The 25,264-nt window shown below is 37.4% G+C and overlaps 1 protein-coding gene across 1 annotated transcript in view; it reads left to right on the top strand.

The window, feature by feature from the left end:
- SLC4A10 (solute carrier family 4 member 10) overlaps positions 1-25,264 on the top strand; it is a 3,247,445-nt gene that overhangs the window by 1,405,130 nt on the left and 1,817,051 nt on the right. The window contains exon 5 of the mRNA XM_044074780.1: positions 22,501-22,661. Coding sequence (XP_043930715.1) covers positions 22,501-22,661 — 161 coding nt within the window. The remainder of the gene's footprint in view (positions 1-22,500; positions 22,662-25,264) is intronic.

Here is a 25,264-nt window from a genome sequence, read left to right as displayed (position 1 = left end):
ATCACCACAGTCACCCTGCTAGATATGGGTCCAGGGAAGTAAATAGTGTGGGAAGAAATAGCCAGGGAATTGTTATGGCTAGGCTTGTATAGGCCCTAGGGCTGAAAGCCTAGTACCAACCTATGAACCTATGAACCTATGAACTTAGCATAACTTATACAGTTTGGCTGTACATACTAACTCTGTTAACATATCCTTCTAACAGCACTACTTCTCTATAAGTAGTCACATTCCTAGCTGCAACTCTCACCATGGAAGTATTACTAACTATACACTACTTTGTCTAAGTGATTCTCCCTGCTTAATTTCGTAACTAATGTTATGTTCTTCCACATATATAAATTCAACCATATATTTGTCTATATTCAAGTGTTTAAAATCTTGTTCTATTTGATACTATGTATATATTTTTTATTTTACATGTTTGTCCTGTAAATGCGTTAGCACTCATTTTCTGTCAATTTTGTTTATAATTTCTATTACTTATTGTGATAATTTGTATGAAAGCTTAGATTGGAGATTTTCTCCCCGGGCCTCCACTGAAAATGGGCAGTGTCCCAGTTGGACCATCCTGGTAATCAAATGTAAAAGAAATAAATAAATAAAAGCTGCTTGAACAGACCCCACAAAGACTCATCTATTACAGCCTGACTAGACGAGCTACATGGTGTCATAACCGGGATACCAGAGACTGCCATTCAGAGCTATGAGGTGCTGAGTTAACAGTGGAGGTAAACTAAGAGAAACAAGCATGAGCAGAGTCAGAAAACAACCAAAGGTAATGAAAACTTGCATGAACAGTTTATTTTATTAAACAGATAAAACAGAGCATTAGCATTACAAGGGCACAAACTGTATTGTTAAAGCGAGAGGCACAAAAGGTTTATTAATTATCGAAATGTTTAAAATTAAGATATTTGATAAAACAAGCATCAGAAAAGCACATAAGGGGTTTGGAATTACCTTGGAATTGCAAAATGAGCATGTTTTAAGCAAAATGGGCATGTTTAGAGTAAAACAAGCACAAGAAAAGTACAATGGTCATGAAAAAGATTAAACAAGCAGTCGAATATAATTAGGGCAAAAAGGGCACATTAAGCATAAAGCAAGGCAACTGCATGTTTTTGGCAAAGTACTGTGTTTTGGCATAACTACTGCTTCATATTGTATTCAGGGCATAACTAGAGTTATTCAAAGTATCTCAAAGTGCTTACAGTGTGTGCTTACTACTGTACATTTATTCCAAAGAATTTGCGTGCAAAGTGCAACTATTTCGTGAAGTACAGCCAAATTACAGCCATTTCAAAAAGTTTATTGTGCTGGGCCTGTCTATTTGCAAAGTGCCACCATTACAGAGAGTTTCTTGCACTCTAAAGAATTATCTAGCAAAGTATCGCCATTTTGTGGGAAGTTTCAGTGTGCTGTGTACTATTTATTTGCAAAGTGCAGTTGCTTCAAACTGTTTCTTACTCTGAGCTTCTTCTGCCCAGTTTATTTGCACAGTGCAGTTATTTTGAAATGTTTCTTTCTCTGAGCTTCTTCTGCCCAGTTTATTTGCACAGTGCAGTTATTTTGAAATGTTTCTTACTCTGAGCTTCTTCTGCCCAGTTTATTTGCACAGTGCAGTTATTTTGAAATGTTTCTTAATCTGAGCTTCTTCTGCCCAGTTTATTAGCACAGTGCAGTTATTTTGAAATGTTTCTTACTCTGAGCTTCTTCTGCCCAGTTTATTTGCACAGTGCAGTTATTTTGAAATGTTTCACTCTGAGCTTCTTCTGCCCAGTTTATTTGCACAGTGCAGTTATTTTGAAATGTTTCTTACTCTGAGCTTCTTCTGCCCAGTTTATTTGCACAGTGCAGTTATTTTGAAATATTTCTTACTCTGAGCTTCTTCTGCCCAGTTTATTTGCACAGTGCAGTTATTTTGAAATGTTTCTTACTCTGAGCTTCTTCTGCCCAGTTTATTTGCACAGTGCAGTTATTTTGAAATGTTTCTTACTCTGAGCTTCTTCTGCCCAGTTTATTTGCACAGTGCAGTTATTTTGAAATGTTTCTTACTCTGAGCTTCTTCTGCCCAGTTTATTTGCACAGTGCAGTTATTTTGAAATGTTTCTTACCCTGAGCTTCTTCTGCCCAGTTTATTTGAACAGTGCAGTTATTTTAAAATGTTTCTTACTCTGAGCTTCTTCTGCCCAGTTTATTAGCACAGTGCAGTTATTTTGAAATGTTTCTTACTTTGAGCTTCTTCTGCCCAGTTTATTTGCACAGTGCAGTTATTTTGAAATGTTTCTTACTCTGAGCTTCTTCTGCCCAGTTTATTAGCACAGTGCAGTTATTTTGAAATGTTTCTTACTCTGAGCTTCTTCTGCCCAGTTTATTTGCACAGTGCAGTTATTTTGAAATGTTTCTTACTCTGAGCTTCTTCTGCCCAGTTTATTAGCACAGTGCAGTTATTTTGAAATGTTTCTTACTCTGAGCTTCTTCTGCCCAGTTTATTTGCACAGTGCAGTTATTTTGAAATGTTTCTTAATCTGATCTTCTTCTACCCAGTTTATTAGCACAGTGCAGTTATTTTGAAATGTTTCTTATTCTGAGCTTCTTCTGCCCAGTTTATTTGCACAGTGCAGTTATTTTGAAATGTTTCTTACCCTGAGCTTCTTCTGCCCAGTTTATTTGCACAGTGCAGTTATTTTGAAATGTTTCTTACTCTGAGCTTCTTCTGCCCAGTTTATTTGCACAGTGCAGTTATTTTGAAATGTTTCTTAATCTGATCTTCTTCTACCCAGTTTATTAGCACAGTGCAGTTATTTTGAAATGTTTCTTATTCTGAGCTTCTTCTGCCCAGTTTATTTGCACAGTGCAGTTATTTTGAAATGTTTCTTACCCTGAGCTTCTTCTGCCCAGTTTATTTGCACAGTGCAGTTATTTTGAAATGTTTCTTACTCTGAGCTTCTTCTGCCCAGTTTATTTGCACAGTGCAGTTATTTTGAAATGTTTCTTACTCTGAGCTTCTTCTGCCCAGTTTATTTGCACAGTGCAGTTATTTTGAAATGTTTCTTATTCTGAGCTTCTTCTGCCCAGTTTATTTGCACAGTGCAGTTATTTTGAAATGTTTCTTACTCTGAGCTTCTTCTGCCCAGTTTATTTGCACAGTGCAGTTATTTTGAAATGTTTCTTACTCTGAGCTTCTTCTGCCCAGTTTATTCAGTGCAGTTATTTTGAAATGTTTCTTACTCTGAGCTTCTTCTGCCCAGTTTATTTGCACAGTGCAGTTATTTTGAAATGTTTCTTACTCTGAGCTTCTTCTGCCCAGTTTATTTGCACAGTGCAGTTATTTTGAAATGTTTCTTACTCTGAGCTTCTTCTGCCCAGTTTATTTGCACAGTGCAGTTATTTTGAAATGTTTCTTACTCTGAGCTTCTTCTGCCCAGTTTATTTGCACAGTGCAGTTATTTTGAAATGTTTCTTACTCTGAGCTTCTTCTGCCCAGTTTATTTGCACAGTGCAGTTATTTTGAAATGTTTACTCTGAGCTTCTTCTGCCCAGTTTATTTGCACAGTGCAGTTATTTTGAAATGTTTCTTACTCTGAGCTTCTTCTGCCCAGTTTATTTGCACAGTGCAGTTATTTTGAAATGTTTCTTACTCTGAGCTTCTTCTGCCCAGTTTATTTGCACAGTGCAGTTATTTTGAAATGTTTCTTACTCTGAGCTTCTTCTGCCCAGTTTATTTGCACAGTGCAGTTATTTTGAAATGTTTCTTACTCTGAGCTTCTGCCCAGTTTATTTGCACAGTGCAGTTATTTTGAAATGTTTCTTACTCTGAGCTTCTTCTGCCCAGTTTATTTGCACAGTGCAGTTATTTTGAAATGTTTCTTACCTGAGCTTCTTCTGCCCAGTTTATTTGCACAGTGCAGTTATTTTGAAATGTTTCTTACTCTGAGCTTCTTCTGCCCAGTTTATTTGCACAGTGCAGTTATTTTGAAATGTTTCTTACTCTGAGCTTCTGCCCAGTTTATTTGCACAGTGCAGTTATTTTGAAATGTTTCTTACTCTGAGCTTCTTCTGCCCAGTTTATTTGCACAGTGCAGTTATTTTGAAATGTTTCTTACTCTGAGCTTCTTCTGCCCAGTTTATTTGCACAGTGCAGTTATTTTGAAATGTTTCTTACTCTGAGCTTCTTCTGCCCAGTTTATTTGCACAGTGCAGTTATTTTGAAATGTTTCTTACTGAGCTTCTTCTGCCCAGTTTATTTGCACAGTGCAGTTATTTTGAAAGCAGTTATTTTGAAATGTTTCTTACTCTGAGCTTCTTCTGCCCAGTTTATTTGCACAGTGCAGTTATTTTGAAATGTTTTACTCTGAGCTTCTTCTGCCCAGTTTATTTGCACAGTGCAGTTATTTTGAAATGTTTCTTCTGAGCTTCTTCTGCCCAGTTTATTTGCACAGTGCAGTTATTTTGAAATGTTTCTTACTCTGAGCTTCTTCTGCCCAGTTTATTTGCACAGTGCAGTTATTTTGAAATGTTTCTTATTCTGAGCTTCTTCTGCCCAGTTTATTTGCACAGTGCAGTTATTTTGAAATGTTTCTTACTCTGAGCTTCTTCTGCCCAGTTTATTTGCACAGTGCAGTTATTTTGAAATGTTTCTTATTCTGAGCTTCTTCTGCCCAGTTTATTTGCACAGTGCAGTTATTTTGAAATGTTTCTTCTGCCCAGTTTATTTGCACAGTGCAGTTATTTTGAAATGTTTCCTTCTGCCCAGTTTATTTGCACAGTGCAGTTATTTTGAAATGTTTCTACTCTGAGCTTCTTCTGCCCAGTTTATTTGCACAGTGCAGTTATTTTGAAATGTTTCTTACTCTGAGCTTCTTCTGCCCAGTTTATTTGCACAGTGCAGTTATTTTGAAATGTTTCTTACTCTGAGCTTCTTCTGCCCAGTTTATTTGCACAGTGCAGTTATTTTGAAATGTTTCTTACTCTGAGCTTCTTCTGCCCAGTTTATTTGCACAGTGCAGTTATTTTGAAATGTTTCTCTGAGCTTCTTCTGCCCAGTTTATTTGCACAGTGCAGTTATTTTGAAATGTTTACTCTGAGCTTCTTCTGCCCAGTTTATTTGCACAGTGCAGTTATTTTGAAATGTTTCTTACTCTGAGCTTCTTCTGCCCAGTTTATTTGCACAGTGCAGTTATTTTGAAATGTTTCTTACCCTGAGCTTCTTCTGCCCAGTTTATTTGCACAGTGCAGTTATTTTGAAATGTTTCTTACTCTGAGCTTCTTCTGCCCAGTTTATTTGCACAGTGCAGTTATTTTGAAATGTTTCTTATTCTGAGCTTCTTCTGCCCAGTTTATTTGCACAGTGCAGTTATTTTGAAATGTTTCTTACTCTGAGCTTCTTCTGCCCAGTTTATCAGCACAGTGCAGTTATTTTGAAATGTTTCTTATTCTGAGCTTCTTCTGCCCAGTTTATTTGCACAGTGCAGTTATTTTGAAATGTTTCTTACTCTGAGCTTCTTCTGCCCAGTTTATTTGCACAGTGCAGTTATTTTGAAATGTTTCTTACTCTGAGCTTCTTCTGCCCAGTTTATTTGCACAGTGCAGTTATTTTGAAAAGTTTCTTACTCTGAGCTTCTTCTGCCCAGTTTATTTGCACAGTGCAGTTATTTTGAAATGTTTCTTACCCTGAGCTTCTTCTGCCCAGTTTATTTGCACAGTGCAGTTATTTTGAAATGTTTCTTACCCTGAGCTTCTTCTGCCCAGTTTATTTGCACAGTGCAGTTATTTTGAAATGTTTCTTATTCTGAGCTTCTTCTGCCCAGTTTATTTGCACAGTGCAGTTATTTTAAAATGTTTCTTACTCTGAGCTTCTTCTGCCCAGTTTATTAGCACAGTGCAGTTATTTTGAAATGTTTCTTTTTCTGAGCTTCTTCTGCCCAGTTTATTTCCACAGTGCAGTTATTTTGAAATGTTTCTTATTCTGAGCTTCTTCTGCCCAGTTTATTTGCACAGTGCAGTTATTTTGAAATGTTTCTTACTCTAAGCTTCTTCTGCCCAGTTTATTTGCACAGTGCAGTTATTTTGAAATGTTTCTTACTCTGAGCTTCTTCTGCCCAGTTTATTTGCACAGTGCAGTTATTTTGAAATGTTTCTTATTCTGAACTTCTTCTGCCCAGTTTATTTGCACAGTGCAGTTATTTTGAAATGTTTCTTACACTGATAAGAGGTGCAGTACAATAATTTCAAGAGTATTACAGTACCCATGAGACTTATTTCACAAAGTCCAGTTATTCAGAGGCTTGTTGTGCTATTGGGCATAGTTACGAATACTGGTATAAATTACTGGCATATGTATATATGTGTGTGTTCATGCATATTTGCAAAACCCCTCACTGGTATGTGTTAATAAGGATCTACCTTTGAAGATCGACAGACCATTTGATCCACATTCATTTGGTTGACAGCTCATTTGGTCGACAACCAACATTTAAGGCACTTAACAGGGAATTGCCCCCCTCCCCAATGTTGTGCAACCCTGGAGTTGAAATATATAGTTAGGGGGGTGTAGGTGGTGAAGCCCCCCACATATTTTCATTTAAAATGTGTAGTTTTTGTTGAATTTGTCATGTTTTAAATGAAAATAGGTGGGGGGCTTCACCCCCACACCCCCTAACTATATATATCAACTCCAGGTTTTGCCATGAATACTGGTTGTCAACCAAATGAGCTGTCGACCGAATGAATGTCGATCAAATGGTCTGTCGATCTTTTAAGGTAGACCCTTTAATAAATGCAGATGGATTATGAAAGCCATCACCACTTGTATTTGATCAGAATATTGCAGAGAATTGGAGAATATTTGGGCAAGAGTACAATATTTTTATACAAGCAGCTTATTCTGACAAAGATACATGCACCAAGGCAATTCATTATGCTAAACCTAGCTGGGTCAGAGGCCATTGAAACAGAGCATTCATTTGTGTATGCACCAGCAGTATATGAGGGAGAAGGTGAAACCCGTCATATTCTTGTACAGGCTGAATCAAGGGAAGATCCTGAGTGTTTGAAGAGCAAGTTCAGGGAAATGTGTAACCCCCAGACAAGTAATACATTAGAGAGGGATTTGTTTTACATAAGAGATCAAAAAACAGCAAACTTTTGCAGCTTATATAACTCACCTGAGAAACAGAGCTAAAACGTGTCGGTTTGGTGACTTAAAAGATGAGTTGATAAAGGATAGGCTTGTGTGTGGTATTAATAGTGCTGCAGTGAGAAAGATTTTGCTTCGTGACAGTAATTTATGCTGAGAAAAGCTATTGAGATCTGTCAAATCAATGAAATTACAAAAAGGCACACAAGTATGCTTGCAAGTGATAAGAGCATGGTTTTAGCAGGCTCCAGAGCAAATGGAGACAGCATGCAACACGTGGCAAACAGAAGCAGGCCTAAGCACATGGCAGCCACAGCACCTGTGGGTTTTATTGAGAAACCACATAGTTTTCCAGCAAGTTCTAAGAAAGGAGCATACTCAGTGCAGTATAAGCGTGAATCAGCAAAACCCAAGTCCAGCTTTATTGTTAACTATCGCAATGGTGGTGCCAATCATGAGTCGAAAAGAAAGAAATGCTTGGCATTTGGTCAGCAATGCTTTCAAAAGTTTTGCAAATCAAGTAAACCTCAAAGTTATAAAGAAGGGTCACTCAAAAAAAGCAAGTTGATCATATACTTACCCGGTCAACAAATGTAAAATAAAATAAAAGTAAAATAAAATAAAATATAAAGAGCAGTAATTCTACTATGTATATGGTGTATCAGTAATTAGTGAAAAGGTTGCTACAGTAAATTTGTTGGCAAAGAACAAAGTGTTTGTACTGTCCGGATCAATAGTAAATCCACCAAGCTCAAAGTAGATACTGTTTCAAAGTGTAATGTTATGTCAGCAGACACATTGGCTAAAGTGAGTGCTGGTGAATAACTCAATATGGCTAGTTGTGTGAAATTTGATGCTTATGGAGGTGAAGAAATTCAAACAAAAGGCTCAGTAGTGCTTTCATGTTATTTGGCTATAAACTGTTACAGCTTGTTATTCTATGTAGTCTGAAAACCTATGCAGTCATTAGTGGGTCTCGGAGACAGTTTGAGAATGAATCTGTTTTCCTTTACCAAAGAAGTTCATCATATAAGCACATATCCTAGTTCCAATTTTTCTGAAGCAATTTTCTCTGAGTATGCTGTTGTTTTCCATGACAAGTTGGGCAAACTTCCAGTTGTGTATGAAGTTAGACCCAGAGGTCAGTCCAGTGGTCAGACCAGCAAGAAAAGTTCTGATAGCTATGCAGGACAAAGTCAAAACTCAGAAGGATAAAATAGTGCAGCAAGATGTAATTTGTCCAGTTACAGAACCAAATGAATGGGTGTTGTCCATGGTAGCAGCCCACAAGAAAGCCTCAGACAAAATCAGAATATGTATTGACCCAAGAGATTTGAACAAAGCATTAAAGAGACCACATCATCCAATGCACATAGTCAAAGAAGTTGCAGCCCTAATATCAAATGTTAATGTTTTTTTCTGTCTTGGATGCAAAAAGTTCATATTGGCAAGTGATGCTTGGTTGCAAATCCTCATTACTGACTACTTTCAGTACCCCATTTGGCAGATATAGATTCCTAAGGATGCCATTTGGAATAAATTCTGCAAGTGAAGTCTTTCAGAGTGCACTGGAGAGAATTTTTTCAGGTTATCCTTGTGCTATAATAGTAGATGATTTATTGGTTGGAGGCAATGATGAAGCAGAGCATGACAGAAACCTTAAGAGATTTCTAGACAGAACACGTGAAGTAAACTTAAAGCTCAATCCTCTAAAGTGCAAATTCAGACTACTAGAAGTTACATATGTAGGCCATTTATTTACCAGTACTGGCTTGAGAGCAGACCCATCCAAGCAAGCTGCTATTCTTGAAATGTCAGCACCAGATAATGTTCAAGCTCTACAATGTTTTGTTGGCATGGTCAAATATTAGGCAAGTTTATACCAGACTTCAATGTGTTGACAGTACCTTTAAGAGAGCTGACACACAAAAATGTTACATGGTCTTGGCTGGAACAGCACCAGAAAGCATTTGAAGACCTTAAGCAGAAAATTGCCCCCTACCTACGTTAAGATACTATGATGTCAATAAACCAGTAACTCTTTCCTGTGATGCTTCAAAATTTAGTCATGGCACAATTATTCTTCAAGAAGGCAGACCAGTAGCTTATGCAACTAGAACCCTTACCCAAACTGAAATGCAATATGCACAAATTGAGAAAGAACTTTTGGCAATAGCATTTGCATGCTCCAAGTTTCATAATTATATCTATGGTTAAGCTATTCAGATTGAAACTGATCACCAACCTCTAGTTACTATTCTAAAGAAGCCTATGCATTCAGCTCCTTTAAGATTACAAAGAAGGATGCTTAAATTGCAAAAGTACAACTTCAAAATGGTCCGTACAAAAGGTAAACGTCTTTATCTGCCTGAGACCTTATCCAGATCACCCAGAAATACAACAGAACAGCTTAATGCAGAGAATTTTGACTTTGATGTAATGGAAATGTGTCATTTTTCTACCACGAGACTTGATTAGCTGAGAGATCATACAAAGATTGATCCAGTTTTGCAAAAACTCAACGACTGCATTAAAGTTGGATGGCTGTCAAAGCAATCTAGTGTAGTACCTGAACTGCAAACTTATTTTCCTTACAGAGATGAGATGTTGATGGAAGATGCCATTATTTTCAAATGTCCTAGAATTGTTGTTCCTGCTTCCTTACAAAGTGACTATATCCAGATTTTGCATAGTGGTCACCCACGTTCCGAATCTACCAAAAGAAGGGTGAGAGAACTAGTATTTTGGCCTTCTCTAGTAAAATACATTGATACAATACTTTCTTCTTGTTCAGTATGCAATAGTACTAAACCACATTTGCAAAGAGAACCACTTTAGCGAAGTCCAGTTCCTGAACTACCTTAGTCAACAGTAGCCACTGATAACTTCAAATGGAGCAATCAACACTACTTGGTTATTGGTAGACTCTTATTCGAACTGGTTTGAGATCAATTTACTACCTAATCTAACGTCCACTGCTGTTATCCTTAAGTTGAAATGTCATTTCTCAGCCCATGGTTGTCCACACAGTTATTTTTGACAGTGGTACTTAATCTACTGGTCAGTTGTTTTAGAAATTTGCAAAAGAATGGGACTTTGTACATGTTACTAGTAACCCAGAGTATCCACAGTCAAATGGACTAGCTGAACGTGCAGGACAGAGTGCAAAGCAATTACTTGAGAAGTCAAAGCATGATAATACTGATGTCTTTTTGAATCTACTCAATCTCAGAAACATACCCCATGACGATATATTTGGCTCGCCTGCTCAGAGACTTCTATCCAGGCAAACCAGAACAGCATTGCCTATTAGTTCCAGTTTGTTGAGGCCTAAAGCTAAGAACAACAGAGCAATTAGAGCCCAATTATTCAGGAAGCATTTTTTCCAGAAGTCCAGCTATGACAAATCGAGCAGATTTCTTCGTCCACTGAAAGAAGGAGAGACAGTAAGGATACAAATGGCAAAAGGTTTTGACTGGATTGGTCAAGTATCAGGTGTATGTAATGAGCCAAGACCCTACTTCGTAGAATCTGAGAGTATGGAGTACAGGAGAAATCACAGACATCTTCTCCCTGTACCAGAATCAATATCACAATATCAGATCATTCCAGATAATGTTCCTGTTGCAGAATGTGTCTCAACCTCTTCTTCATTCCTGATAATGTTCCTGATGTTCCGAAGGTTGAACATTCAGTGGAGACAGTCTCAGGTGGTAAACCTAATTCTAAATTTTATGTCACACGTTTTGGTCGTATTTACAGACCTAGTGTGAAATACACAGTGACCTGGACTTGATTGTATATACGTGTATCTAGTTCTGTACAAAAGCATTATTCGTATTGATCGCATGTCAGCTGATATTGTCAATATTGCATAACGTATTTCTCAAAGAGGGAAGGTGTGTGCTTTATCTTTAAGAAGCGCTTCAAAGACTGAACATGCATATATTATGTAAGCACTTGCTAGCTTCAGTGGTATTTTGAGAGTGCAACCAGACAGCGAGCATGTATGAGCATAATAGCTGGTGTGTATATAAGTTTACCAAAGTTAAAGTTATTAAGCCTCAATCCTGATGTGTTTGTACATAATAAAGCTGCTTGAACAGAACCCACAAAGTCTCGTCTATTACATCCTGACTAGACGAGTGACAATTCCTAAGTCAAAGTACAATTACTTCCTGAAATTAGCATTGTTTCAATCTTTGAGGTCAGCCAGAAGTGCTCTTCGCAGCTCCCACAGTGTGCCCAGTAATGACTCCTGCTGCAATTCGTACGGGGTTACATGTATTAGTAATATATTTAAATACGATTGTAGATTCTCTTTTAAGACCTGTTGCTCCTACTACTACTGGGACTGTCTGGGTATCGTTCTTCCACATTGCTCTCATTTCTCCCTGCAGATCCTGATATTTTATGACTTTGCATCTCTCTGTACACAAGACACTGTAGTTACTTGGTGTGGCGATTTCAGTGATCAATGCTACTTTTGTCTTCTTTTCATGGACCACTATATCTGGTTTTCTCGCATCTGTCTTTTGAACTGTTGGTAATAGGTGATCCCATGTGATGTAAACTTCATCATTTTCTATGACACTTTGTGATTCGTGTTTCCAGTGTTTTTCAGCCACTTCGATACTATAATGTTTGCACAATCTCCAGTGCAACAGTCTTGCCACATTATTATGCCTTTCAGTATACAGTCCTTCTGCCATTAGTATGTCACAAACAGCAACGAGATGTGTGACTGTTTCTAGTTCTGTTTTACAAAACCTAATTTTTTCTGTTTCTCCCACATTCAATGGACTTTGTAAATCAATGTGTATGTAGCCCACTATCTTGGGCCACCAATATTAATCTTTCAGCTCTTGATTTAAATTCGCCTCTCCTCAACCATCCCTGCATTCATTCATGATCATCATGAGTTCTTCCAGAAGTTTTCTATATTTGCAGCTATAGTTATTTTCCACATTTCTTGCCTTCTCATCTGGTTCTTCACCTTATATTTTTTCTTTTGTTTTTCGGCACATTCAGTTCGTAAGTTTGTGTTGTCAGGTCATTATTATTAATTCTGTCTCCTCCCTGTGCTTTGTTTGGATCCTGTTTGCATAGTTCTTTTTTCAATTTAATCTAGTTTGATTTCAGTATCTGAGGTTACCTGGACATTAAACCCTCATCCTAATGTCATCTCAGCATTTTGCTTCCCCACTTTCCAACATTGTGTTGCTTGCACAGGGTTTTGTACTATAACACTTCATCAGTTGATCTCAGATATGTGACACTCCCCTTAGGGGTTTCACCTTAGGCTCCTACACCATCATCTACATGTTTCCATCTCTTCCAATTCTGCTTCAGTTTTGGCATGCTGTCTTTTACCATGAATTTTACAAGATCTGTATATATATTCCCAACCAATCCTTCTTCGTTTCCCTACTATTCTAGGATCATGTTCTTTTTAGTTTACCCAGCTGAAAACACATACCCTTTTTCTGTCCTTCTTATATTCATTCTGCTATTGCCCTTATTGCTATGTTGTATTTCACCTAGGTTATAACTGATACGTTATATACCATTTTGATCTGACCATGGATTCTATACTCCCATTTTTGCATGTTCATTTTGGTTCCTAAAGCTTTTACCCTTAAAATGCTTTTCTCCAGCATATTCCTAGTGTTTCTTCTTTTACTGCACATTTCTCAGAGTATGACCCCCCCCACCCCCACCCCTCTCTCCCTCATTTGCAAGCATGGAGTTTCTAATAGCTTCCAGACTGATTGCTTTAATTACTTTATTCTGTTTGGTGGGGTTTGTGTGATGGTTAAGGTGTTTACCTCCCAGCCACAAGGTTCAGGGTTTGATGCTCACCTTTAAAAAGGGAATTTAATAGTCTTAAAATGATCAGCAAAGGTAGCCAACCTAGTACTTACCTATGAAGTGAGTAATTGGAACAGTCTTTTTGAATAGTCATTAGTATGTTTCAACTTACCAAGAAGCTTGATAGCTGGAATAAAACAGAGATCACTGTTGTTGCTGAGCGATTATAAATGTACAGTTGCTGTTTTTCTCTTACAATTTTTAACTTCTCCACGTTTTTGGGGGTTTGTAATACCATGATGGGAATGGGCCCCACTCCTAAGTCAAAGTATGATTGAAGTTCATGAAATTATTGTTTCAATCTTTGGCATGAGCAAAAGTGCTCTTTGCAGCACCTGCAATGTGGCCAGAACTGACTCCTTAAGCAATTCATATGGTGTTACATGTATCGGTCGCATATCTAAATAAGGCTGTAAATTCTTTTTTATGAGTTCCATTACTCCTACTACTTTTGGAACTGTCTGTGTATCATTCGTCCACATTGCCCTCATTTCACCCTGCAAACCCTGATGTTTTATGACTTTCTGTCTCCCTGCATGTAAGACACCATAATCACTGGGAAGGTCCCATATGGTACACACTTCATCATTCTCTATAATGTTTTGTGGTTTGTATTTCCACTGTTTCTCAGCTATGTCAATACTGTAATGTTTGCCCAATCCCCAGTGCATCATTTTTTCCATATTATTATGCCGTTCTGTATACAGGCCCTCTGCCATTAGTGTATAAGACCAGCAGCAAGGTGTGCAACTGTTTCCAGTTCTGTTTTACAAAACCTGCATTTGTCTACTTGTCCCACATTTCAATGGACTTTGTAAACAAAAGTGTACATAATCCACTATCCTGGGCCACTAATATTAACCTTTTGTCTTTTGATTTAAATTCACCTCTCCATAACCATTCCTGTGTCAGATTATGATCGACGTGAGGTTATTCTAGGAGTTTTCTGTTCTTGCAACTATATTTATGCATTTTTCCACATTTCTTGCCTTCTCATATGATTCTTCACCTTATAGTCCTACTTTTAATGGATGGCGCAGTGGTAGAACGGTAGCATTGTCACCTCACAGCAAGAGGTTCTCCAGTTCAATTCTTGGCTGGGGTGCCTTCTGTGTAGAGTCTGCATGTCCTCCCTGCATTTGGTTCATAGGTTCGTAGATAGATAGAACCTATGAACCTATCCAATTACTACCTGATTTTTGTCTACCTCTGGTTTGATTTCTGTTCCCACTTGATGTCGATATGCATCTGCTAAACTAAGAAGGGAAGTCATCTTAGATTTGTTCTCTTCATATTTTAAAACTTTCATTGCTTTTGGGTCTTGTGAGGTCAGCAGATGCGTATGCTGTCATATGATTGCAGAGCTATACATGCAATGAATTTTGAGGAGGTCCATACCTCCTTCAGCGCGAGGGATGCATAATCTTGGTATGCATCGATGTTTATATATCATATGAAAAGCATGAAGCATTTTTCTTGTTTTCCTGTCCAACTGATCCAGTACCATTTGGGGTCAGTCATTCACCCCAAAACTGTAAGTTAGAACAGAAAGTACATATTGGTTTATAGCTTGGACTTTGTTCCTAGATGTCAGATCTATTTTGAGTATTGTTTTAGTCTTCCAGAATATTCCTTACTGAGTTTTGTTTGCATTTGTTCTTGTTTTTTTGTTGATCCTTCATCAGCCCATAAATATGTAAATACCCTCCCCCTTAAGTTCCTTTATATCACATTCCTGTCCCAGACTGATATTTTCTTGGTGTTACAGCTTTCCTGCTTTAAGTATTGCTCTTGCACATTTATCAGGACCAAATGACATTCTCATATCATCTGAGAAAGCTTTGACCATTTGCAGTTGTTCCTTATCTGGTTAACTATGCAGTTTTAAATTAACCACAAAAAGAAGATGAGAAGTCTTTACACTTTGTTGTTTTCGGGAGCCAAATTGTAACCATGATCTAATTTATTAAGTTGACAGCATAAAGGGTTAAGGGCAAGGGAAAAAGAGTAGTGGTGACAGAAAGTCACCCTGGAATATCCCCCTTTTGAATTTTTATCCCTGGGATAATAATTTGCCTTTTATCATGGCTTAGCTGCAAAGTGGTTTGCCACTGTTTCATGGTCACTTTGATATGCAAGGTATATCTTATAAATCTGTAAGCACTCTTAAATGTGGGATACTGTCAAATGCTAGCCATGCCATACTTATATTCTTTCCCTTTTAGAGTTCTTCATTATGACTTCAACAACAAATAATCATTCGTTCCATATGACTTTCTTTTATTACCCATTTGCTCTATTTCCATGACTGAGTTTTCTTCTAAATGACTATAAACATTGTGGGCCTCAATTCTAGTATATAGATTATACGTCTTTGGAAGGCAAGTGATTGGTCTGTTGTTTTTAGGATAGCTTGCAGGCTCATTCTTAAGTAAAAGTATAATTTTTCTTGTTGTTAACCACATTGGTGTCTGTTTGAGGTGCACATAGAAGGAGTTCTTACTCAGGGCTAAATCTTTGTGTAACAATGTTAATACTTTTTTAGTATGAAGTTAGGTACTGCATCTGGGCCTGGGATTTTCTAGTTAGGAGCTTTTCTTTAATTTTATTTCAATTTCTCTGAACTTTACTTCATCCCATTTCATATACTGCACATTTCAACATCTTACCTTTTCTTTTATTTATTTATATATCTATCTATCTATCTATCTATCTATCTATCTATCTATCTATCTGTCTATCTATCTATTTATTTTTTTGGCATTTGTTTAGCTGGAAAGTCTGACTGGGCTGATAGCCCATTTTCAGTGGTGGCCTGGGGGGAAAAACTCCACATTGGTCACACAGGTAAACAAGACAATACAATACAATACAAAAAAAAAAAAACAATACAACAAACCAATAGTAAATATAATAGCAATACCAATAGCAATACAATTCTATACAATAGATGGACATTTTGGGATTACTGTAATGTCAGCAGAACTATTATATGTTTCAGTTTTAAAGTGAAAGATGAGAAATAAGGGTTAAAAACTGATTAAAGAATAAGGAACAGCTTAAGAGGAGAAGGGAGCTGGGAAGGAAGGAGAGATGGGTGAGTAGAACAGAGAATACAGAGGTGAAATTGTTCAGTAAATAGGTGAGTGAAAAATAAAAAGAACCCAATTTAGTTTAGCCAGGAGTGGTACATGAGCAAAGCCAATTGTCAGTTAGGTGAGCTCTGATAAGTTGTTTCAACTTTGTTGGGCAGGCAGTAGTTAGGATGTACTGGGGATGAAGTTCCAGGCCCTGGAAATGTGGTTGGCTTTACTTCTTCGATCTTTTCAGCATCTTTCCTATGTTCGAAAGGGTCTTTGCAAATATTTCTCTTTACTAATCTTCTGTTCTACATTATCCTTTGTGATCTTAATTTTTATATTTTGAAATTTTCCATATCTGGGTGCCTTTGCCTGTAGTTCTCTTCAAATATCTTTGGAGCTGCCTTTTTTGTAATCGTTAGTTTGTCTTTCTCCTTTGCGTAACTTTTACGCCACAACACAACTCTCTTTTTTTCTCATGTCCCTGTTTCCTTTGTATACCTTTCAAACATCTCTAGGTTCTGTTCTTTATATTTTCGCACTTTCTCAGTCACGTCTGTCTCCAAATGGTCCCAGGTTTCTTGGTCTATATAATATTTTTCATGAATCTGTTGCATTAATGAGCACAAATTTGCATTTGAAACTTTTGACAGTTTTTCTTGTGCTAGTATTTTCTTTCCTCTAATTTGTCTCTTAATCTGTTTGAATAGCTGTTATCTGGAAATTCTGTGTGTTTTGTATAACAAGCAAACTCCAAAAAAACTTGAAAAGACACAAAATCACTAGAGAACTAAAAAACTGCTCCAAACCAAGACCGAAAGACATGGACACCAAAGGTTAGCTCTTTCATTCACTTTAATATGCTGTGAACTTCATCAGAAAAGGTGTTTTTCTGATGAAGTTCACAGCATATTAAAGTGAATGAAAGTGCTAACCTTTGGTGTCCGTGTCTTTTGATCTTGGTTTGGAGCAGTTTTTTAGTTTTCCAGTGTCTTGTATAACAGAAACAATACATAATTTTTTTTCTTAACCTCAGTAGCCCAAACTATCATCCTTATAGCTATCTTTTGGTCTGTCAGTTTTTGTGGTTTTTATGAACTGCTACTTCCTTCTACAACAGGGAGGCCATCCTCCCCCTTGAGCTTGGCCTAACCCTATTGTAGGATGTTTTCTGTGTCTTCAGCATTCTGCACTGTAATTTTTTCCAGTCCTGGCACCAGTGTGCCTACAAGGATCGGGCACTTTTTTACCCTGGGACTTGTGTACCCAGCTGTCTTTTTATTGTTTAATCTATTTCTTTCATGATATATGCTATATAAAATGCAGTCTATATATCTGTGTTTTGTCTTGGTGAGATTTTGTAAAAGCATGATCTACCTCATGAAGGTACTCACCAAGACTTAAGGGTGAATTCATTCCCAGCAATACTACTTTCCTTTGCCTGCTGATTTTATCATCTCTTCATCTCTTGCAACTGAATGGCTGTAGCTGCATTTTTTCGTCTTATTACTAATGATATGCTTAAAATAAATTTGCATTTTACCAAAACACACTATTTGCTAAAACAAATCTATGTGGCTTCTGCCTGATAACCACACACTTTCTGATGTAGTGTATCACCATAGTACCAGCCACTTATACAGAAAGGCAAAGTAGTGAAATTACTCCGGAAAGATGAAGTCGGCAGGCGATTTGGGCCATGCAGTCCCTGTCTGCTGTGAGAATCTGTCTTTCCACAATGTGTACACCTTCTAGCTACATATCAGAATGGCGCAGTTTTAAATTTATTGTCTAAACAGCACTAAATACATAAGCGCAAGTTAGCAATCAAACCATCATCCATAAACCAAAGGTAAGTAAACTACTAATTTCCACATGGGTGCTTCAGTTTTAGGTACTTGGCATTCTTTTCCAAATAACCTCAGTATCATTTTTGATTTGCAACATTTCATATTACAGGACTAATGTAATTATTTTCAGACCCACACATAAAAATTGAATAAAGATCATGAGTATACCACAGTAGTAAAGACCAACCTCTTCTCAGGATGTCAGATACAATTATTTTCCAGCAGAAGAAATTTTGCTTCTGAATGCCAGCATAAAATGTAATTCCATACACCAAACATACATGCTGCCAGCATAGTGGCATTAAGTTCTCTTTGCCTGTCATGAATAGCAAACACTATCCATCATGCATTTGCTATAAGAAAGTATAATCATTAAGATTCCTTCATATGCTGAGAGCCTGCAACATATTTCAAAATATTTCTCCCATAAGAGATACAAGTCAGTATTATTACCGAAAAATGCAGCCATTTTTTTGTTTGTTTGTTTTTTTTACTTGATTTTTGGCAAAAGGGCAGACATAGTCTGACTCCTCTGTATTTGTTTAAGACTGGATAACTAAATTAGTCAAGTGAAATATATAAAAATGCAGCCTCCTCTTGGAATGGTTAGGTAGGAGAGGTACTAATGACTGGAAGAAACAGTCACATTAAATAGGAACTGTGTGTGGGGTGGAATTCATAAAAGTTACTGTAAGGCATAAACAAGGTGTACATCCCACAGTAACATTTTAAAACTCAGAGAAATTCCTACCACAGTGCTTTTGCACAAAGACATGCTGCACCACAACAGGCTTTCTCTAAATCCATGCTAGATGCTAGGGAGGCAGTCCGAGAGATTGGCTGAGACTAATTAGCCAGTTACTCTTCCTATACCTCTTAACCTCTCAGAGCAAGAAATCTGGACACAGCCTAAATAATGGGGGAACAAAGCCCCCAAAATAGCAACAGATTTTAAATATTGCTCTTACTGACTTAGAAAGTTGACAGAATAGCAGGATTTGTGTTAGCATGTACTGTCTGAAAGATATGAAATCTGAAATCCAAATGTATAGCATTATATAATGACTTCAATCCTCAGTGATTTGCTAGAAAACTGCACATTTATGAGAAACAGACCAAAAATATGAGGCAAAAATATGGACATTCTGTGAAAATCTGGACAGTTGGTAAAGCATTTATGCACCCTTGCCACAGGCAGTTCGGAGGTAGTAGTACAGAGACAGTGAGAGGTTAAGTTGGGGTGTATGTATTTGTGTGTGGCTCATGCTTATATGTATCTGTGTGCACACTTGTGTGTGTAATTAATGATGAATGTGTTTGTGTGTGTGTGTGTGTGTGTGTGTGTGTGTGTGTGTGTGTGTGTGTGTGTGTGTTTGTGTGTAATAAACCATAAATCTGTGAATGTGTATGTTTTTGTGTGAGTATCTCTCTTCATTCTTTAAATTATTGGTGCCACCAGTATTTTGGTCATGAAGTGTGATTTTCTGTGTACTAAACACCTTCAATAAACACATATAATGAGGGAGGATTCAGAAAACTGTGTGAATGGGTAAATCAACCCTGGAAATACTGACACACATCCAAAAGTAGGAAACTCATGTGCAGGGAAAAATCAGACCAGAATGTAGGTACATTCCTCCAAAATAGTTACAGTTGAGAGGTCTGCCCCTCCCACATGGGCTAGATGGCCCTACTGTCCACTTCTTCACCTTTGAACCCCTTCAGTGCCTAAGCGCAAATAAGTTTTTTCAGATATTCACCTTCCTGCTCCTGCTTGAGCTGACCTTGTTGGTTCAACTGACCACTTGATTTCAATGTGTCCTTATTACCCTTCCATCCCTTCTGTCTTTGCTCATCACACTATCTCATCATTCGCTGCTTTCTTCTTTTGCCCCCCCCACATATGCCATTTTCTGATATGCCCTTTTATACTTCTTCTTCCCGCCTTTCCCATCAGTATTTATTTATTTCCTCCTTATTTCCCTTAATTTTCTCTTTCTGGCCTTTCTACAGTCATCTTCCCTTGTCTCATCATACTGTTTCCCTTGTTTTCCCCTAGATTTCCCTTCTCCATTAATCTTAATAGCTTTTCCCATTTACTTTCTTTCTGCTGTTTCTTTGCCCCGTTGATCACTATGTCCACCTTCCTACCCAAGCCATATATGACACAGCTATGCCATACCATCCTTGATATACCCCTGCATTTTCTCCCCTTCACTTTGATGCAGCTGTGGCATTCCCCTCCACACATCCACCTTTTTCTGTGTGTATAGTGTCTTATGCTCTTCGCAACATTTCTTCTCATTGGCCATTGCTAGAAATTTCTGTCTCCTATCCTTTGTTCAGCATATAAGGCAGTTGTTGATGTCCTAGCTGCTGTACTGAGTAGCTATATCTTGTATATAAAGGGTTAGGTGTGCTGCACTGCCTGGCTTCTACATGACTAGATCCTTTGCACACTTATCTCACTTCCTCATAGCTTCTTCAGCCATCTCCTTCCTTTTCTTGAATCAGCATTTAACTCCATGATCTTCACCCTTTTTATCCCCCTGCCACTTGTGTTGCTCTACTTTCACCATAAATATGATATTCCTTCATATTACATCATCATGAGCCCACCCCTCAGCTGTTGTTTCACGGCTGTGTGCATTAACTCGCATTCTCACTGTATACTTCTGTCCTCATTGTACATAGAAATGGCACACAATAGCATATACTGCATTTGTAAGTATCCTCAGATTAGAATCAGTATTGTTATCACATTCAACAGTGGTATTTTTGCCAAATACATTGAATACAAGATTGAATTTTCTTGTGTTTCTTCTGATTATTATAGTGTTACCCCGTCTTTCTTTTCCTTTTATCATGTGCTACTTGCCTCCCCTCTTGCCTTTTCATGTATATTGCACTCCTCGCTGTGTATACTTTTTTGCAAGTAATAGACATATTTAAAAAATGTGAATAACAAATAAGAAGGATAGTGTTACACTTAGCAACACACTAATGCATTAAACATATACCTCTCAACTTTTTATCAATAATTCTACTAGGAATCCAAAAGTAATTGGTACACAAAGGCCATAAATCTGGGACAGTTTGTAAATATTTCTCTAATTATCTTGTGAAGTCAATAAAACAAAGCGTTTTGCATCAGAAAGCATTTTCGGAAGAATGAGAGGTACATAAACTTTATTATACTCCTCCGATTTACCCAAAAATAAAAAATGTTATGAGGGACAGGGAAAAATATAAGGCAAAACCAGGGATGTTCTGCAAACCCAGAGACATTTCAGAAGTATGAATTAGGGCACTGTTTCATATATGTGAACAGTAATTGTATTGGTTATTATTTTATACTTCATGTGGAGTATTTGCATGCTGTAGCTTTTAATTTTTCACCTTCAGGCTTTGTGGCATTTCTTTTACCTCCACACTATTTATTTATATATGAAAAGCCATTTCTAATTTCTAAACTGTACTTTTGTGGTTATAAAAAGACTTTTGCAAAACCTGCTGTGTTTTTTCTTTTCTTAGTTTGCATGAATAGCACAACTCCTGTTTTGTTTAGCTATACGTTAAAACACATATTAAAATAGCCTGTAAAAATGTTGATTTCCTGTCTCACACCAACATAATCAATCATTGTCCCTTCTTCAGAATAACAGATGCTAATAATAACCATTTTTGTTATGGTTGTAACATCATTCCTTGTTACCGTGGATGCATTTTAGATGGTTCTCCTTTGAGGTGATATATAATACAGCAGTATTCCTCAAATAGTTTTTATTATTTTATCTTTTAGAGACCATCCATTTTTTAACTTGTGTTACTTATTTGCTTAGGTGTTGTAATTCCCATGCTGCCTGGAAAACAAAAATCATGGAGTAATACAAGCATTCTAGAGATTCTGCTGAACTTGGTTTAGGATTAATGTTTTCTGTTTACTCTACTTTACAAAGGGAAATTACCAAAATAGTATCACAAAACTGTAAAATGAATGACAAACTGTTTAATAATATCCCCTTTTATTTATTATTTCCACACATAATTGCCTATGCTGACTTTTCATTATTTAATTGTTTTATTTTAAAGGGTGTGCTGTTTTTCATGAAATAAAGGCACATTTGCAGCAAAACTCTCGGGTATTAACATGTCATTTAATGACAGTTGTGACTCAGCACAGTTGCATTTAAATGGTTACATTGTTACTGCATCGTTTTAGACAATGGAAATTATTCTTGTCAAAAAGCATCCTCTTTTTATTTCTGTGGATAAGTTATAAGGCTCTAGCCATCTTACAGAACAAAATGCATATGACGTATGATATTGGGAAGGCACTGAATCATCAACATTCATCATTTTTAATTTGTTTTAGCAGCAGCTGTGAGCAGTTTTATATTAGCCATTGTTTTGGATGGTACATTTGAGTCATTATATTTTATGTCTTGAGTTTTAAGAAAAAGAAGATATTTTACAAATTAGTGGATTTATTTTTTCTAAACAGATATCTGATACTTTGTAGCACTGATACTTATTTAAATATTTCCTGGATTATTAGATGGCTGAAGTTTGAAGAAGATGTGGAGGACGGTGGTGAAAGATGGAGCAAACCGTATGTTGCAACACTGTCTCTTCATAGCTTGTTCGAGCTAAGGAGCTGCATTCTCAATGGTGCTGTCCTCTTAGATATGAAAGCCAACACCCTAGAAGAAATTGCAGGTATGTAAGTAGAATCATGTTACATGCTGTCACACAAACCCATTGCAAGTGTCGGTTATTTCATATTATACAACAACCCCCCCATTAATATTCCAAAACGTGCACGCTGATTGGTCAGCGTGCACGTTGTAAATCAGACTTATACTAACGGAAAAAGGTAGGTCGCCCGGACCTTTTCCATTAGTATAAGTCTTTTTTTTTTTTTAACAGCAACGGAGAAATCAAAATCTCCGTTGCTTTTTAGAAACTGTCTCGCTATGTTAAAGGAGTTTAACATAGCGAGACAGCTTTAAAAAAAAGTAATGGAGATCTTCCTTTCTCTGTTGCTTTTTTTTAAAGCTGTCTTGCTATGTTAAATGGGTTTAACATAGCGAGACAGCTTTAAAAAAGCAACAGAGATTCTCCGTTGCTTTTTTTAAAGCTGTCTCGTTATGTCAAACTTCTTTAACATAGCGAGACACTTTGTAAAAAGCAAGGGAGATCTTGCTTTCTCCTTTGCTTCCACCCACAGCTCTGATGTACTGCATAAGCATACGCATGCGTAGTACATCAGAACTGCCGCAGAATACCAGACATCTGCGGAAGGGCAGCACAGAGGCATTATACAATGCCATTATTTAAGAAAAGTAAGTATTTTTTTTCTTAAATAATGTCATTGTATAATAGCAATAACCCACTTCTGGGTGTGGATAATGCTGGATTTACCCACGGTTGTCTTTGTTTCGCCCTCGTGACCAAACCACACCAACCGTGGGTAAATCCAGCATTACCCACACCCAGGCGTGGGTTATTGCTTAAGTGCAAAATAACTGCAAAATAGTCTGAAAATGAATATAAATGAAAATCTCATACTCTCAGCACACATCGGTCAGAAAACCTCTTTGAAGATTTGCAGCATTAATGACTTATTTGCATGACGAATAAATATTATAATTTCATTATTAATATATCAGTTTGTTTGAATGCAGTGTCTGCCAGTAATATAACTGTTTTATTAACAATGTTCACTTTTTATTAAGGTTTTAAGTTTTTTTAATTTGAAAGCAAATTTTTTTCACTATTCTACTTGCTAATTTCATACAAAAAGTCATAAATACTAAAAGCTTTCAACCTTTGACATAATAATTTAAAAAATTAACACACATACACAAACAGTCCATTAAGGATCACATTGAAATGTACCATAACAGTGCTTGAAAACTTTAACTCTGATGAATATTTTTATGCATTTTTTGAAGTAGTATTTTATTAAATTAATAAAAATATTATATCTCAGAACAGATTTCAAGGCTTTAAGTAGGTGATAATTAATTCTTCACAATGAAAATGTAATCCATAATCTCTTCTTGCACAACTCCTATAGCAGTTTAGCAAATGATCTGTATTCTTACAACTGCAGATTATCATGGTTTTATTATTTTCATCTTTATTTGTACTCCAAATGTCCAACTTTAGGGACACATCAGACATATTTGTATGCCACAAATATTAGAGACACATTACTTATTGTGCAGGTATAGAGCTTCCAGGTAGGTGCCTATTGAAACTCCATGGGCCATAATTACAATTGTTATACAATAATAGCAGAGCTGTAAGATGTATGGCCACCCAACATGAAGAGATATGAGAGGCACAGCCACCCAACATGAGGAGATATGAGAGGCACAGCCACCCAACATGAGGACGTGTGGAAGGCACAACCACCCAACATGAGGACGTGTGGGTACCACGGCTAGCCAACATGAGGAGATGTGGGAGGCACGGCCACCCAACATGAGGAGATGTGGAAGGCATGGCCACCAAACATGAGGAGATTTGGGAGGTACGGGCACACAATATGAGGAGATGAGGGAGGCACAGCCACCCAACATGAGGAGATGAGGGAGCCACAGCCACCCAACATGAGGAGATGATGGAGGCACAACTACCCAACATGAGGAGATGTGGGAGGCACAGAGGCTGCTGCTGCCAATAGACAATGGCCAAAAAGGAGAAGAGTTTTCAGACTCCATTTAACTTATCACAGTCTGTATGATATGGAAACTGTAGAGTGCTACAGTATGAATAGAGGCACACTACAGGAACTCTGTAATCTCTGTCATCCTCAACTCATAGCGAGGATAAACTGAGGGGAATCCATTCCAGTGGAGACAAAGGTATGTGTAGTACTTAGAATTTTAGCTACAGGAACTTTTCAGAGACCAACAAGAGACATGTCAGGGGTGTTATAGGTATAAGCATCCAGGATTCTCCATCAGTTCCTGAATGCTGTGCTACAACATGTCAGTGACCACATATATTTTCTCAGTACTGCTGAGGACAGGGCCACAAATATGAAGGAGTTCTACCCTGCAGCACACTACCCTGAAGTACAGGGTGCCATAGATTGCACACATATAGAAATTAAGGCACCACTTGGGGAACAGGGAAGGCTCTACATAAATAGAAGGGGCTTCCACTCTGTTAACTGCCAAGTCATGTGTAAAGCCAAGGAACTCATCGTGAATGAGTGTGCTGGCAACCCAGGCAGTTACTATGACTCACATATCTGGCACACCTCCCAGTTGTATCAGATGTTCACTAAGGGGGATAGGCCACAAGGT

This window comes from Protopterus annectens, chromosome 6.part0 (assembly GCF_019279795.1).
Source record: "Protopterus annectens isolate FY-2018-M chromosome 6.part0, PAN1.0, whole genome shotgun sequence".
Lineage (NCBI taxonomy): Eukaryota > Metazoa > Chordata > Ceratodontiformes > Protopteridae > Protopterus > Protopterus annectens.
The sequence above is the reverse complement of the archived record's forward strand: the minus strand, read 5'-3'. Positions and strand labels throughout refer to the sequence as shown.